Source organism: Phalacrocorax aristotelis, chromosome 8 (assembly GCF_949628215.1).
Source record: "Phalacrocorax aristotelis chromosome 8, bGulAri2.1, whole genome shotgun sequence".
NCBI lineage: Eukaryota > Metazoa > Chordata > Aves > Suliformes > Phalacrocoracidae > Phalacrocorax > Phalacrocorax aristotelis.
Window position 1 is genome coordinate 36151518 of NC_134283.1, and position 16548 is coordinate 36168065.

General features: G+C 44.3%; 1 protein-coding gene across 4 annotated transcripts in view; it reads right to left on the minus strand.

Annotated features, from left to right (window-relative positions):
- NSD1 (nuclear receptor binding SET domain protein 1) overlaps nucleotides 1–16548 on the minus strand; it is a 65324-nt gene that overhangs the window by 32517 nt on the left and 16259 nt on the right. For 3 of the 4 annotated variants that reach the window (XM_075102504.1, XM_075102502.1, XM_075102503.1), the window contains exons 3-7: nucleotides 13946–14081; nucleotides 10768–10940; nucleotides 6129–8709; nucleotides 2561–2682; nucleotides 2122–2413 (exon numbers count right to left, since the gene is read on the minus strand). In XM_075102504.1, the coding sequence (XP_074958605.1) occupies nucleotides 2122–2413; nucleotides 2561–2682; nucleotides 6129–8709; nucleotides 10768–10940; nucleotides 13946–14081 (3304 nt within the window). The remainder of the gene's footprint in view (nucleotides 1–2121; nucleotides 2414–2560; nucleotides 2683–6128; nucleotides 8710–10767; nucleotides 10941–13945; nucleotides 14082–16548) is intronic. The other variant, XM_075102505.1, reaches the window with a different exon arrangement.

Sequence of the window (16548 nt, forward strand, 5' to 3'; positions counted from 1 at the left end):
AATCAGACTAAGACCATTAAACAAGTATCAGCCAAGAGTTCAAAACAATCTCCTTCACCCTGTCTTTGGGATCATAAACTCCTTGGGCAGAGATGTCAATTACCGGTTTCTGTACAACTTCCTCAAAAAGGTACCTCAGTCTGCCGTGACCTTCAGGCATACCTCAACATGTAATACAAAAATCCACCCACAGAAGAGCGGCTATGAAGTTAATGCCAGCAGGTAACACATCCTGGCAGTGCAATTCAGATCATAATTTCCCAATCACTTTGATCTGATATAAGCCAGTCCTACCACTGACAAATACAGCCCTGCCTCCACTCCCACGCCACTCACATCAGCATTTATGCTGTGCAGAGTAAACAGGCTAAAGGACACACTCTGATTAGAACTACCTGGGAAAAGACACCCCAAAGAAACTAGCTGTAACCCGCACCACTTCCTACTCAAGCTTTTTGCTGGCACTCAGGAGGTAACAAGTTGCTAGACCTGGGCTCATCCACACTAATTTTGACATCAGTATAAACTTAGAATGACCAGGAAATGACAACGCTATGAATGCAAGACACTCCACAGAAACAGCCTGCTACCCATCCGGCCCCATTCATCTGCTTGCTTTATCAGCCTCGGCTCTGACACACACCTCTACATGCACCACTTATGCATCAGACCCCTAATGGAGAGACAAAAATGGCACTGTTCTCAGTGCCAGCCTCTGTCCAAAGCTTAGGCTCTGTGTGCTTCAGTAAGAGGTGAGTTTTCTCAGGGGGGGGGAAATCTATGCGGCCTCCGCATACTGTATGTTTGCTCCCACTGCTGCACCCTGTACTGTTCTGCATCTCCAACCTCAGGTTCACATCCCCAGTTTTGTTTCCTTTTAATAGTCTCCAACTTTCCCATTCCATCTGACACCCACAAGCCTGCAAAGGCAATCCCTCTGCCCTCAAACGTAACAGGCTAACTAACCTCCCAGTGACCGTACCTCTCTGTCTGCTTAATTTTTTTGACCATAAGCCCTTTAGAACAGGAACAGTGTTCCCTCCAAGTTAGCACAGCCAGAATAACAGGGCTTTAACCCTGGACATATCTTTAGATGTGACCAGAGAATTAATGTACTGCAAAGTAGAATCACAGAATCATTAAGGTTGGAAAAGACCTGTAGGACCAAGTCTAACCGTCAACCCAACACCACCATGCTTCCTAAACCATGCCCTGAAGTGCTGCATCTGCATGTCTTTTAAATACCTCCAGGGATGGCGACTCCACCACCTCTCTGGGCAGCCTATTCCAATGCCTGACCACTCTTCCAGTGAAAATATTTTTCCTAATATCCAATCTAAACCTCCCCTGATGCAGCTTGAGGCCATTTTCTCTCATTCTATTGCTAGTAACTTGGGAGAAGAGACCGACATCAACCTCACTACAACCTCCTTTCAGTAGTTGTAGAGAGTGATAAGGTCTCCCCTCAGCCTGAGTGTAACTCTCTTGGAAAGGGGAAAAGCCAGTCAGATCATACTTACTGTTTGTATATACTGTGCCTTACAGAAAGCTAAGTCCCTGGCTTGCTGCTAGCACAGGTCTCTGACAATTTCTACAGATGTTTAGAACAACAAAGAAAAGTTGTTCTTCCAGAGGGATTTCTGTGCTACTATTCCCTGAGCTCACCAGGAGAGCAAAACGTCACCCCATAAGCTCTCCAGATTAAGACTTTGCATATTAACCTCAGCAACAACAATGTTCATCCAAAGGGTTTTAACAGCAGCAAGAGACCTTCAAGCTAAAAAAAAAAAATGCCACTGTTTGCAAGCACATGTATCAAACACTCCAAGAAGGAGTTGTGACTTTCTTAATTTGGATAAAGGGGTATTCTGTGCCAAGACCTAAGGAGAACCATCATACACTACAGACAGCTTTTGCATAAGTGTAGTCATCCAGCTCACCCACCACACCTGCCCTCTCTCTCCCTTCCCAGCACCACTAACAGTCATTGAATGAAGCAACGTGAAAATAAATTAACAGATTCACAGCTACTAACCTTTTCACTCTGACCAAAGCAACAATTTCTGTTGAACTGTTGACACATTCGCTTACAGGAACAGAATCACAAAACCTCACACCTACCTGATTTTAGGAATCTCTCTTCTGCATCTGGAGAAGCAGAAACTTCAGAAACATCTGAGGAAGACAGCACCAGCTCTGGAAAATCTGAAGGTCCTTCTATAAGTTGATCATTGGGATCAGTGGAACGGGATCCTAGTTCTGAGAAGGAGCACTCTGCTTCAAGGATGGGAGGGGACTCTTTGGTTGAAGATGGCGTTGAAACCAAAGGACTCGGCCCCCGCTGGATAACTCTGTCAGGACTGCATTGCGCAGGAAGACCACCTTCAAATTCAGACCTTGCCACAGAATTCACCTAGCATAGTGAAACATGTTGGTGAAAACATTGACCCTGCATGGCACCACACGCAGCAACGACGTTTAGCCAGCAAGAACGCGTCAAAAGAACGAACACCAAAGCCCCAGAGTAATAACCATGAAGAGCACATTCACTTTCACCCACCTTTTGCAATTGCTCCTGGCTCTTCTTTGATTTCTTCTTGGGTGCAAATAAATGATCATATTCTTCTGCGTATTCCAGAAGCCGTTTACTTGGCTTTCTAAGGCGTTTCCTCTCTGAATGTACTAAGAAAAAGGAAAGCAGCTTCAAGACTGAGTTTCTGAGAGGGTCACAGGACAAAATTCTCCTCATGATCCGTAGATAATAGTTGCTCCTGCCTTCTCTTCCAGAGGCTCCACGTGGGAAAAGCCCCAATAATTCTCTTTGATACAGCCTTATAATTTTTGAGCTTCCTATTTTCCATAATCCTGACATAGCACGTGGGATTTTTAAGGACCTAAGGGACTTCAAGCCGTTCCGATAAAATTAAAAAAAATGTCAAAAAAACGTTAGATATCTGAGAGGCTCCTGGAATTTCACCCAACACCTCCCTACACAAACTACATCTAACCTTCTTGCAGTACTTTTGCCAAAACTTAAGTCCATTAGCAACTCAGACTCATCATGCTACTTTTGCTGTTAATCCCAAAGTCCTCTGGTTTTAGTGCAGGGACACAAGAAAACACTGCTTTCCATAATGCGGTTCAGTCACAAGTGACGCGTAAGCCTAACTCCTTCCCTTCCTCTCCTCCCTGGCATATTTTTGTATATACTACAAGAGCCTTGTATTCCCCATCTGCTACCGCAAGCCCGTTTATTGCCTTTGCTTCCCGACAATAGATTCCACAATGAGATCAGGGAGCGAACAGTCCTCTTCAGCAACTGCAAGCTCTTCAGGGCTCAGATGTCTTTGTTTGCACAACACTGCACCATCGCAAGGGAAACCCAGTAACAGGTATTTCCTTGATACAAACCTAACCACCCATGCTATAGCACCTCAACACCCCAATGCACAGCAAGCTCAAAAAAAAAAAAAAAAAAACACCACAAAAAGGGGGGAAAAAAAAGGAAAAAAGAGCCCTGACACTCTAGGTCATATCTGCTCAGCAAGCTGCAAGAGCAAGATGATGCAAGTTTATGACTTTTTCTCACTTCCCAGAATACCGCTGAATTCTCCCCCTTTATTAATTTTTGAAATTATTGTATCATGTTGTAAAGATTTCTCCTAGTCACAAAAACATTTGTGGTCTCCTGGAAGTTTAGGAACAAACACTAAATATTCTCTTTGCTTCTTTTCATGTGTAGAGGGTGGCTTTTTCTTCTTTAAAACGGAAACATTTTACAACAAAGCATTCCAGTGCAACACTTCAGAACAGGGATGTTGGACAAGATTGTTACGCTTTATTGTGGCTTTGTGGTTAAACAAGCATGAAAACGTCAAACTTGGCCAAAAGAAAAGAAAGGAACAACTTTCTCAAGCACAGCTATTTTCAGCCTCTATTAATGCCCTGCACAGGTGTCTGGGTAAAGTACACATTTCAGCACATAACCAGTTATAGGATGAGTATCCTCACTGGGCAACTGTTTAGAGCCCAAAGCCATGCAGCAGAGCACACAGCACTGGGCCAGAAGGCCTGGCTTACTGTATTTTTTTCCCCCAAAACAAATCCCAATATACAAGAATCCCAAATGCAGTCTGACTAGCACTGATAAATCACATATTTGTAGGTGTTTTACGTCAGCAAATTCCACCAATCATCTCTTCTGCCTTATCTGCACCTCAAACTTTGTAGTAAAAATATGCCAAATGTTGCCATTCAACTATGATCAAGACTTTGTAATTTCCACTAAGCTCAAACTATATACAGTTGTGACTGCAATTTGTTGCGATCTCACACTGATACTCTACCTGCCCCGGATGAGGATTACCCATGTCTTCACAAAGCATTGGCAAACAGAGGAAACACTTTCTCCTCTGTAAGTTGCAGTTAGTCTAACTTCCAGCATCTTTTTCTCTACTTTCTCTGTAATCGGTCTTGCCTGATATAAAAGGAAGACTGGCTTCCAAAAATGGGCTTTTCACAGCATTAGAGGTTTACTCACTACCCCCAGCACACTGGGGCTGTTATAGCAGTCCAGGCAGCTCCTCATACACCAATGCTCCAGTGCCTCCCCATAGCACATCTGTATAGATAAGGTTCAGGCGTGCTTCAAGGCTCACATGCTATTTAGGGCAAGGAAATTAGATTACACGGCAGTTGCTGATCTGTCACTTTTGCAAGTAAACCCAGGCCCTCACCATCACGGCATCCCTGTGTGCAGTACCAGGACAGCTCCTGCCACCTCACCCAGGAGCCTGCTGCCTGCTCCTCCACCTCTGCCACCTCCCTTCTAACATTACTAGCTCTTGGCAGCTCTTCTTTAGCTCTCTCTGCACACTTGCATATTCATCTCACATAGCAACGTTGCAGGGATGCTTCAGTTGCGAAACCATCACGAAGCCATGAGAACCCAGCTGCATCTTAGTGCAAACAAGGAACCCTCTGCCTCTGGCAGGCTGCAACACTCCTGGAGCAGAGCCTTGGCCCCCGAACAATGTGCATCCTCTCACCTGCCCTGTGAAGACTTAAGTCCCCAAAAACATGCAGCCACAGCCAGAGGAGTCAGTGAATGATCAAGCTTGTCATGATTTCAAACCAGAACTTCTACCCCATGCATTACACCCTAAGGGCTCATTTTCTGTGCCTGCTGTGACTTGCCTTGGGCAGGTCCTGTGACCACTAAGCCTTTTCCACACTGAAAGAGGTGGCAGGCAACCTCTAGCAACCACTAATAGCAAAATACACACACCAAAATGTGCACTGAGGGAACACGTAAGTGACGAAACACGCACAGGTTGTAAAGTCTGTAAAGTTAAGTTCATTTATGATATTGCAAATAGATTAGAACAATTTAGTTTGGTGAAATCTACGTAAAAATTTCATTGTTGTTTTCATTAAGGTTTGCTTCCCCAGGCTCTTTGCAGAATCCTGAGGATGGTATATGTTGAATGTGGTTCTGCTGGACCTACTCCCTCCACACAGAGCTGGTTGGTGGTGGGGTGGTTTTTTGGTTTTTTTTTTGCTTTAACCAAATGTCCCCATCTCTGTGGGAAAGGCAGGACTGTCTGACCTTGTGGTCCTCAGAAGCCACCTCCTTCCAAGGACATCTCCCCTCCAATGCAATGATGCTGCTTTACCTCTGCCTGCCATCTTCCAGACCCACCTCCAGCCCAGCCTCCCTGGCAGCTTCCCCCTATTCTGTTCTCCCCTTCCTCCCTCAGGCAGCCACACCAGAGCTGTAAATTAGGAAATCTGTGGTGCTCCCCAATTTGTTATTAACAGCTAATAAAATTCCACACTAAAACACCAAAGAAAACCCCAACACATTGTCTTTCACTGTGGAGGTCATAATGATTTGTAATGTATTTAAACTTTCTGACCAAAAAGCTAAGCAAAACCCCATAATTGCTCTGCCTTCTTTGTTCTCCATGCTTACAGAGAACCCAAAACCAACGCATCACACTTTCTTCAGCTCAGGTGTATACATCTCCATGTTGTCAAACAGCCCCAAGTTCCATAACTTATGCTTTAAATGAAAAAGTATAAAATGTATACAAATACACACTCTGGCGCAAGTCCAGCTCCCTTACCTTGTGCAGAGAATTCAGACTGGGGAGCAAAGTTGCCAAGCTCTGTTTCTGAGTCCATCACACTGTTGTTTGGCTTACCACATACATTCAAACGTTTCTCAACTAATTCTAAACGATTCTCATAGTCCTGACCTGTCAGGTCTCCCTCAAGCACCTTTGAATGAGAGGAATGCCTACGTCCCAAGCACTCATTTCCCTTCAGTGAAAAGCCACCAGAATTCAGGCCAAAGGCACTCTCCAAGTTTCCTTGTTCCCTAGATCTACTGATGTGCTTATTAGATCTAGCACTGCTTTGGTTAAAACGCTGCCATCGCTTTTTGGGTGCTACGTGATTTATATCATTAGACTCATCACCATGAGAGCTCTCACTATTTGCCTCTGAATCCAAGTCTGGACTCTCCCCATTTTCAGCAGAAATGCAGCTCTCAATATTTCTACCAGCTTCAGGTCTCCTTCCAATACGATCTAAATTGTCATCAGATAAACAGGCAGAGTCTTCATCAGTTGAATGTTCTGTTAAATCAACAGACTCTTTCCTCTCAGTATCTTCTGCTTCATTACCTAGAGGACTGGTAACCGAACCGTGAACGCGGAATGCATGTTCTCCTGAATCTCTGGACAACCGACTTAGCAACTTACTTGGCCCTCCTGGTTTTAAGTCCTTTCTGTTTGAAACTGTTTTATCTCCAAGCTTTGATGACTGCTTAGATTTTGAACAGTTGCGTTTGGACATGCAATTTGTGCCGTTTGTCCCAGAAACAGCAGTACTCGTGGGCTCCCTTTTACTAGTACCAATCCCTGTCAACTTGGTTGAAGGATTGCGTGAAAATGAGGAGTTGCTTACAGCGGAGTTTGAATTTACTGTTTCCTTGACACAATCTCCATTTTTTTCTATTTTATATGGGGGACCTACAATAGACAAGGACTTCAGACCACTCGCAGAATTGCTTCCAGAGCCATCAGCTGTGCTGGTATTTCGAAATGGGACTATATTTTGACCAGTCATCAATTGCTGCTCTTTTGTCTTACTGTCATGCATATCCTTCAACATCATTAACAAGGTGCTGAATTTATAATCTGGCTCAATAGGCAAACGACCATGGCCAGAGGCAGAAGAGAAAAGTAAAGGTACTGTGGCCTTTGGAGCGCCAGAGTCACTAGCATCATCATTCATGGACCGGTATGACAGCTCCTTCAGCTCTGACAAGACGTGTTTCACCACAGCCGTTTCTATTTCAGCAGAATCTCTGGTTTTCTCATGCATGTTGTTTAACAGTTTCTGACCGTCAACTTTTCCGCTTCTCTGAAGAGAATCTCTCTGAAGGCCAGAGAAACCTTTGGTATCGGAAGAGCAACGATTCATACCACCCTCCTCTTCTGCAAGAGGAGGCTCCAACCCAGCAACTTTTTCTTTATGTTTGCACTTTATACTCCTGATTCGGGGCATTTTCATGCTTTTCGGTTTTAAGTTTGCTTGACTTGCAACAGCAGGCCAGGAGCTGTCCTTGGAAACACTTTGGAGAGTAGTGTGCTTGTTTGCTAGGGAAAGATTGTCATTTCTCACATCTGAGGAACACTCAAGAGCTGTCAGTGACATCTCAGCATCAGAGAAGCCTACTTCAAGCTCCCCAACTGCAAATTCAGCATTAAATCTTCCGGTTACTGAACCTCCCAGAGGTTTGCGATCTCTGTATGACTTCTTCCTGGCCCTTCTGTTGCTCTTCTGAGAAAGATACATGGAAAGCTTAATGTTTCCACTTGACATCATAGGAAATTCCTTCTCCACTTTATCTGAAGAATCGCTAACTTCAAGAGCACTATAGGCTCTCTCTGAACTTTGGTCCATGGTATCTACATCACTGTTCCCACCATCTGACAGGGAAGAGGATGAATCTGATTCAGTTTGCTTTTTCTCAATACCAGTATCAGATGCAGAATAGTGTATTTGTAATTTGGAGCTGCACAAAATGCCCAGGGTACTCTTCTCTCTCTCCAAAGATGCGCTGGAAAACAAATCCCCTTGGAGCGTGTTCTTCAGAGCATCACTTCTACAATTCTCGTAGTCTGGTTTCAAAGTTGTCTTTTCAAAACGTCTTTCTCCAAAGGAGGAAAGCAAATGGTTTTCCCTGGTGCTACTGGATGCTGTTAGGCTGTTGGCAATCCGGCGAAGTTCATGAGATGCGTGTTTACCTGGTAGGTCCCCAACAATCATGTTTCTAACTATGCACTCTGACGTTTTTGCTTTGATTTCTCCCCTAGATGCTTCCCCTCTTGCACTGCTCTTTTTTACTCTAGTCCTTTTTCTGCTGTCAGAGCTCTTTTTCACATGTGGCTTAATGTGCAATTTTCCTTTTTCGCTGGCCGGATGTCTGGAGTCAAATGCCAAGGATTTAAAACAGCCGTTCAGCTGCCTGCCCCTTTCTGCTCCAGGGCCATTGGCATAGTATTCTGACTGCATTTCCTTCTCACTGTCCAGCTCACTGGAGTTCTGGCTGCATTTCTGATCCTCTGGCCCCCTGAGAAGAATGTCTTCTGCCTGTCCAACGCTGACTTCCCATTTAGCCATAAATCTCTGAGGAACCTTAAAGTTGGAGGAGGCAAAAAGAAAAGGAAAAATTTGATTGGGTAAGCAACAAAAGGGAGATAGAGACACACAAGGCACAGAACAGAGTCCTGCCCTTTGCATCTTTAAGACAACCACACGGATTCACAGAGACTGTGCCTATCAGACACAGAAAATACTTCTCCTGGGCAAGTACCCTGCACTCCTGCTGAGCCTAATAAAAATCCCTGTGCGTTCCCAAAAAAGAAGAAGGGTCCCTGCAATCACAGGTCTCCCAGGAACCAGATGCCCTGGTGTCCCAGCATACCCTGAACACAACAGCCTGGAAAGGGGAATGCTTATGGTATGGAACCCTGGCACAGACATGCAAAGCAACAGCCAGTTAAGCCTCTCAAGGCAAATGCAGCATCACTTTCCTGAAAGTATTTGAGCAGACATGTTTGCTTTGCTCATTCTTCATTCTTCCTGCAACCCTTGAACTCAGAGCACAATTCAATCTTCCCTCTCCATCAACTCACCTCAGCACAAACGTAAGATCAGACACACATATAAAACATACTCTAACAGATTTAAGATGTCCATTACCTAGAAGTCTACCAGCTTTAACTCTGTACCTTTCGTGTAAGACAAAAAGCATTCTCCATACTGGACAGGAACCTCTGCTAACATCTAAAAACAGCAAGAAACTTGTTCCTTATCTGTGTGTGTTGTTCTTGGCTGCACAACAGCAAATCAAAGGCTTCACAAATGCTCCTAAAATCAAAACCAGTTCCAAGGCAGGAGGAACAACTCAATTTTCTGACATTTTTACTTTAAAAAACCCAAAACAAAAAAAAACCCACCACAACAACAACAAAACCACCAAAAAAAAAACCCCCCAAACCAAAACTAAAAAATTGACACACACCACACCAACAAAACTTCATTTCACCGGATTAAAAAGTTTTATGGACCCTGGTAGTAAAGCAGCCAAATACTCTCAGCTTTGCATCAGATCTTGGCTTCCAGGGATGCAAACCTGGACACCTATGCAAGTGACAAGCATCTGATTCCCTTTGGTGCTGCCACACTGGTGCTGCCATTTACATATAGGATGAGACATTAGTCATGGAGCATTTCTAGGACCAGAAAAGTTAGTTGGGAGCATGTAACTAGTTGTTAGGGAGCTGTGAACAGGAGAAAAGTCCTTAAGATACTGAAACACACCCTTGGGAAAGAAAAACCAAATGAAAGCATTACTCCCTGGGACTCACATCTGTAAGAGCACATTGAATCTGATCGTTTTGCACTAACACAGGTTAAGTACATAACTGATAACAAACCTCTTGGAAAAATAGAAAAACTAGACACCGTTGCCTAGCATGACTATCTGCTCTCTTACAGTAACATAGTAGCCTCTGTACTTCTTCACTTCAGCAATTTTAAAAAGTTAATTTCTCCTGTCACCTTCCTAAAGACATAGACCAGACCCCTATGTCATGTTACATTATACTGGCTACAACAGCTCCAGGCTGTTATGTTTGGAGATGGAGATGATGTGCTGAGCCACAAAACTCATTCCCACAGGCTCACTGACAAAGGGTTTTCCCGGTCAAATTGTAAGTCCTAACAGGTTTCTATAAAGAGAATTACTGAAGCAGGGCTAAAAACCCCACTGCTTTATCTCAGTCAGAGATCTAGTGAAGCATGCAACTCCACCTCTGGTTCAGATCAGCCAAGAGAGGCTGCCAGAGAGCACAGGAAGTTATTTAGAAGCATGCTGTAATAGACATCAGGACAGGGTTGCACCACTGAACAGATCTCACACCGACAGAGACCTGACTCCTCTGCCTCTCAGAGCTGTCTAGGGCAATAAAAGCAGCAGGCCACACCCCCACATAAAAGAGAGCCCAGAAACTCCTGGCAGCTTATAACTATGCTCGTTGTAAGGATGCAAAGAACCACTTCCCTGGCTGCGTTGTTGCAGTCACTGCCACAGAAGAAAGCTGTCAAAGTGCAATTCCAGGCATAAAGGAATACTTTGTACTATAGGGGTTCAAAGAATCGAAAACATATTAGAGAAAACAGATCTTTCACCTTATGTTTGTAGCCTTTTTCCTTTTGCTTTCCTCTTCTTCGAAGAACAGGCAGCTCTTCAAACTGATGTCTTCCTTCAAAGAGGACAATAGCTTTCCCAGCAACCCAGGTTTTCTCTGAAGGTTCTCCTAATGCATCCACATAGTACTCTCGGTATGGTCTCCGATTGGAAACTATTTTGAGAAATTTATCAGAATTAACCCCTTGCATAACAGAATAAAGACACACAAAAAGAAAGTGGTAACAATTTGCCCGTTAATTTTCAACTACTTTTTGCTTAATTACATATCCACATGAATCCCCCTTTGATCTTTGCTGTCTATGTTCTGTGTTGCTACTCTATTTCTAAAAAAAAAATTTTTTTCCCCATACAAACAGTTGATTAACAGCTCTAAGATGGGTCACCTCCCTAAAGCAAAGACTGCAGTTTGGCTGAAAAAAAAAAATTGCAACAATATCTAAATATGTTTTTGCTTTAGACACACAACACACTAGGCAGGACATTTCTTTTTTTGCTACTCCCTGATTAATGATTAAACAGTCCAGTCCACTTGACTGTTGGGAAAAGGCAACAGTGTGCCGGCAACACCCAGATATGACATCCTTCTGGACAGGATTTATTCATACAAGTTGAGCCTCCCCTACCACGATACATCGCATCTTGTTCAATGCTCTGTTACTAAACAAACTCTTATTTAGGACATAAAACATTAACAGCAGTATTTAAGTACACACACGCACATTCACTCTACAAGGACTCCATGCAACAAGACAAAATGTTAGTTGCAATGAGTATCTCCATACTTTGGGTATGAAGGTGCAGAGCACAAGAAGAAACTCAATCATAAGGGCACAATCAAAGATTTTTTTCAAAGATGCTTTCTGTGCGAGAATGCTGAACACAGATGGAACAAATAAGAACTGAACTAGTACTGTGTGTGCATGTGAAAAAAGGACAGGTTACAAGCATTAGAAGAGAGTAAACCAAGGCTTGATTAAGGGATATAAACTTCTCCCTGCATTTTGCTGCAATGTGTCCTTCACATTCTCCTGGGAACGCCTTCACACTCTGAACACATAGCCTAGACTTCACAGCCCGTTTGGTTTATACTGCCTCTTCCAGGAGTGCCAGCACTGTGCGGCAGCCTGGCTTTTAGCGATGCCAACATTGAGATTCTCACCCAGACCGCAAAGGGGATGACAAATAATGACCAGGGCAGCATCAAACCAAGGGCAAAGATGACAGACTTCATCTGTCACATTCACAGTACCGGGACTCAAGCCACTGAGCCTCAATATTCTAGCTCCAAAAAATCTTTCAGTCAGGAGCTTGCTGAGAAAAGGCAAACAGCTTTGAACAAGACATCATGCCTCTGACCCAAGAGGAGAAGAGGTTTTTTGCACAAGTGATGAGTTTGAAGGACCTGCCTTGTTTTGAAGGGCTCATTCCCATGGAAACAGGAAAGCCAAGGCAGGAGGACTGTGCTTCCTATGGCGCACACAGAGCCCGGGCAGCTCCCACTGCCCAAAAGCACAGGGAGTTCAGATCCACGTGCTCTGCCACCTCAGCATCAGGGAGAGGAATGAGCAGATTACATACAGCCACAATTGGAAAACACAGTTTTCCCCAGAGCTCTATTGGTTTGAACACAGATAAGACATGATGGGAGAGTATCTCATGTGGCTGGAGATCAGACCTTGCTGGAACTTGTTAATACCATGTTTTCTCCCTACAGAATTCTTTTATTAGAAATCCTCATACACAGGCTGAGAGGGGATTACTGGACAGCTATATACATACATTAAATCCTGTCCAAAACTTCACAGGGAGGGATGTGGGGGAAGAATATAGGTCTGGCATATCTTCCAGCAACATCTTCGACAGAAATTTGAGGGCTCAAAAGGAACTATTTAAAACAGCACATTCAGTATTATCTAGAATCAGGACGAATGCTTCCCAAAGGATGAAGGGGAAGGTGGAAAAATAGCAAGTAAGAAGACTACAGCAACCAGACTTGGGAATGACATGAGCCCAATGTAGGAAAAACTACTTCATGTCTCTAGAGAAATAGCAGAGGGCTCTGAGCTGATGGCCACTAGAAAAAAAAAAAGTCCATTCTCTCTCAGCACTTGGTTCTTAGGCTGGTGAGGGTCACAAAAACTGGAGACAATTACATCGGTGAGTGGCAACCTCACCAGTCTACAGAGCTGTCAGTGGCAGATGGCACCAGTTAAAGGGGTTTCCCAGTTGACCACAGAACAAAAAGAATCAGAAGGGGCAACCAGGAACAAATAAATAAGCCTTTCCATTTGTGGCAGTCTCCCCATGGCAGCTACTATGATCCTAAAAGCACTGTGAGAGCCTTCAGATGAGCTGCAATTCCCAAACAATCACCTCCCCTCTGTTCTCTCCATCACTCACCTACACTTCTCTGCCTTGAGGTTGTAATACTCTCTCCCTTCCTGGCTCTCCGCTACATTCATGCACACAGAGCTCTGTCTTATTTCCCCCATCTCTTCCCCTCACACAGTTGGCTCAGTCTCTCTGACACACTATGCCCTAAACTTTCACATATGTGGCTTCACCTCACGTTTTTCTGATATTGCCCCATAAACAGCCCCTTGCTTCCTTGTGCCAAACAAGACCAAAAAAAAATTTCACTTCCTCTCACACATTCCCATCACACCTTCAGGCATTCAGCAGCTATACTGCGCTACCCCACACCCCACTTCTCAGCCTCTGCAGTCTCCCGTTCTCCAAGCCTGGCCAACTCTCTGCATCCTCACACACTCCAGGGTACCCAGCTCTGCGTGCCCACCCGTTGCACATCTCTGTCCTCACCTCCCTGATCCACCTCCTTTTTCTCTGCTCTTTCTTTGCATCCCTTTTTCAAGAAGCTGTTCTTTCTTCAGCACTGCCCAGCCACCCATCCTTCCTATCCTTTGGGAAGAAAAGCCTATGCATCCAACAGCTATCTGTGCCACTTCCGCCAGCCTCAGCCCCATCTTCCCCCAACACCTCCCTAATCTAGGTCTACTTTATAGATCCAGGTCTTCCACAACAGAGCCTATTTCTTCACACCTTTCAAGGGCCAGAAATGTTTTTTTAATTACTTAAAAATTGCAGCACCCTGCCATACACAACGCCTCCACTTTGTGGTCTAAGTAGATACAGTACCTTTCATTTTTGAGTGACAGTCCAGCACTGGGTCATGACAAATTGTGCATGGCCACCATGGGCGTCTGTTGAACTTGGCCCAAACAAGATCCCCAACTTCATACTTCACTGGAGTAGGTTTCTTCTTGGCTCGGATCTTTGGGGAAAAACCAGAACACAAGAAATCACTAAAGCTCCAGATGCTTTTGAAGAGAATTGCCTCCCCCCTGAGTGCAGATTACATCTGGCCACCAGAGACATTTACATTAAAAAGCAAGTCCTGATATTACTTAGCAGCTCCTATACCTTCAAAGAACACAATCCTTCTCCCCAGCCCTCTGAAAGAACAAAACAATAAACAGGGGTTTGAAGGGGGGGGGGGTTTGTTATTTTTTAGTAAGGAACACAACCTCTGGTAAATGACTGCACTCAAACTTCACACATTTGAGCAGGTAAATATTTGGAGTCACTACTATCCCCCCATTACTTCACTAACACCAATTTGTTTATTTCAAAGGTTGCAGTGTACAGAAATAGTAGTAAGAGACAATGAAATACTCCTGACTGGAAGGTGATGAGAACAGCAAATTAAGTATTTATGAATTTTTTATTTTAAAAAAGCTGGTATGTACAAGCTTATGACCTCCCTGCTTCTCAGATGTGCTCAGAAAAAAGCTTCACCATGACGTATTTGAAACCAAAGGCAGGCACAATCAGAAAAAAAACTTATGTCCTTATTTTTAGTTTATATGAGCAGAACTGCCATTGCTCTGAGCCAAAACTACAGAGCAGGAGAAAGGGAGCACAAAGGCAATCATCCCCCCCCTTGGAGACAGACGGACACACGGACTTCACCTGTCTCCAAAACCTGCTTGCAAATATTGACTCCGTATAAAGTCACCCGAAACCACTCTGCTTCCCAGGGCTGCACAACAACCACGAGAACGTCAAAATCTTTCAACACACAAAAACCTAATACTGCTTAATGCCATTTCTGCCTCGCTATCACAGAGCAGATCCCATGTTGTTTGCTAAGTACGCACACTCTCTGGCCATGCAGTGTGTTACCAGCAGGACCTCCGCCAAGAAGAGGATTCAGGAGCTTACTGGCATGACTAATGGAGCCAAGACGGGGTACAATAGGTTTTCACGGGATACAGGAGTCTCTGTGCCCAGCTGTGGGGTATCCTGCCTTTCTATCAGCACTAGCCAGCAACATGTCTCAGGTGGGTTCAGCATTTTAAGAGGTCTATAAAGTGCTGCAGGTATTATTCTTGCCAATAAGCATCAGCAATATGCTCCTCATTAAAGCTGTCATAGAACAAATACACACCTTCTCAGTTCACCTTTTCATCCTGCTCACCACCCTTCCCAAGCCAAGTCTCTTCGAATTCACAGTTCAACATCCTAGCAACTAAAATGCAACAGACCTCTCTAATGAAAGGTATATTCTGCTTCAGGTTGAGTTTTATGGGTTTTCTTCATGTGGTTGAATACAAAAGGATAAACTCCTCTGTTACATGAAAAAAAAGCAGGTAATGACATTACAGACTACATTGCTGAAATTCTTCTCACTCAGTCATCAAAAGCCACGCAATAACTTATCGCTGAGCAGGAGCTCAGGAATGGGGAACGTGAAGGAGCACAGGGCAGGAGGCTGCAGACCCCTGCTCTACCACTGCCCTGCTGCAGCCTCTATGCCTCCACCGTGCCACAGACACAGGCTTTCTGGAACAAAAATGCACACCCGTGACCATGGGAACCAGAGGTGCTGCCTTTGCTGCTGCTGCTTTTAAAATGCAGATGCACTTTCAGATGCAAACCCCCTTTTTCTTTTTCTTTTTTTTTTTTTGGTCTGTTTGCAGCCTGCGTTCTTCTTGTAAACTGTTATTTTTGCCTCCGTTTTTTATTTTAAAGCCTAGGGTTGAAAAATGTGTTAAGAGGCATATATATATATGTATCGTAACTAACTGATTACCTCAAACGCAGTGCATAGTACACACACAATGTATGTGCATCCTACTGTAACCTGAGCACAATCTGCTGGACGGAGCTGTAAAACTATGCTGGAGATTTGCCAAAGCCATTCACACTGATCCTCCTGAGGGACACCCACAAGCCCTGCCTGGCGGCAAGTCTGCATTTAAATCAACTCTTTGTCACCCTCTAATACCCCACACAGATGCCTGACGAAAACCTGGCTTTCAGGAAACTATTCAGACGATGCTTAAACAGTTACCTTTCTTTCCTCAGCTATTCTCATTCCTCCCCAGTTTGCTCTCTCCCACCGCTGGCACCAGCGGCCAGATGTTGACCTCATCATCACCTACCACAAAGGCTCCACCAGTGAGTCCAAGAAGCAGATCAGGAAGCACACCAAGTTCTGATGCCCCGAGGAAGAGCCCTGCAACAGGACACACTGCAGCAGGTCACTGTCTTGCACTATTTTCTTCCCAATCCCCATAAATCCCCACCACCAGGCCACAGATGACTTCACATTAAAAAAAAACCCCAAACCTACCACCCCAAAACCCTGTGAAGGAGTGAAAGTAGCAGTTCTTATCATTTTCAGGTACAGTAAGTCTCTTCCTTTAAGCTCTGCTGCACAATGCCAGAATTACAGC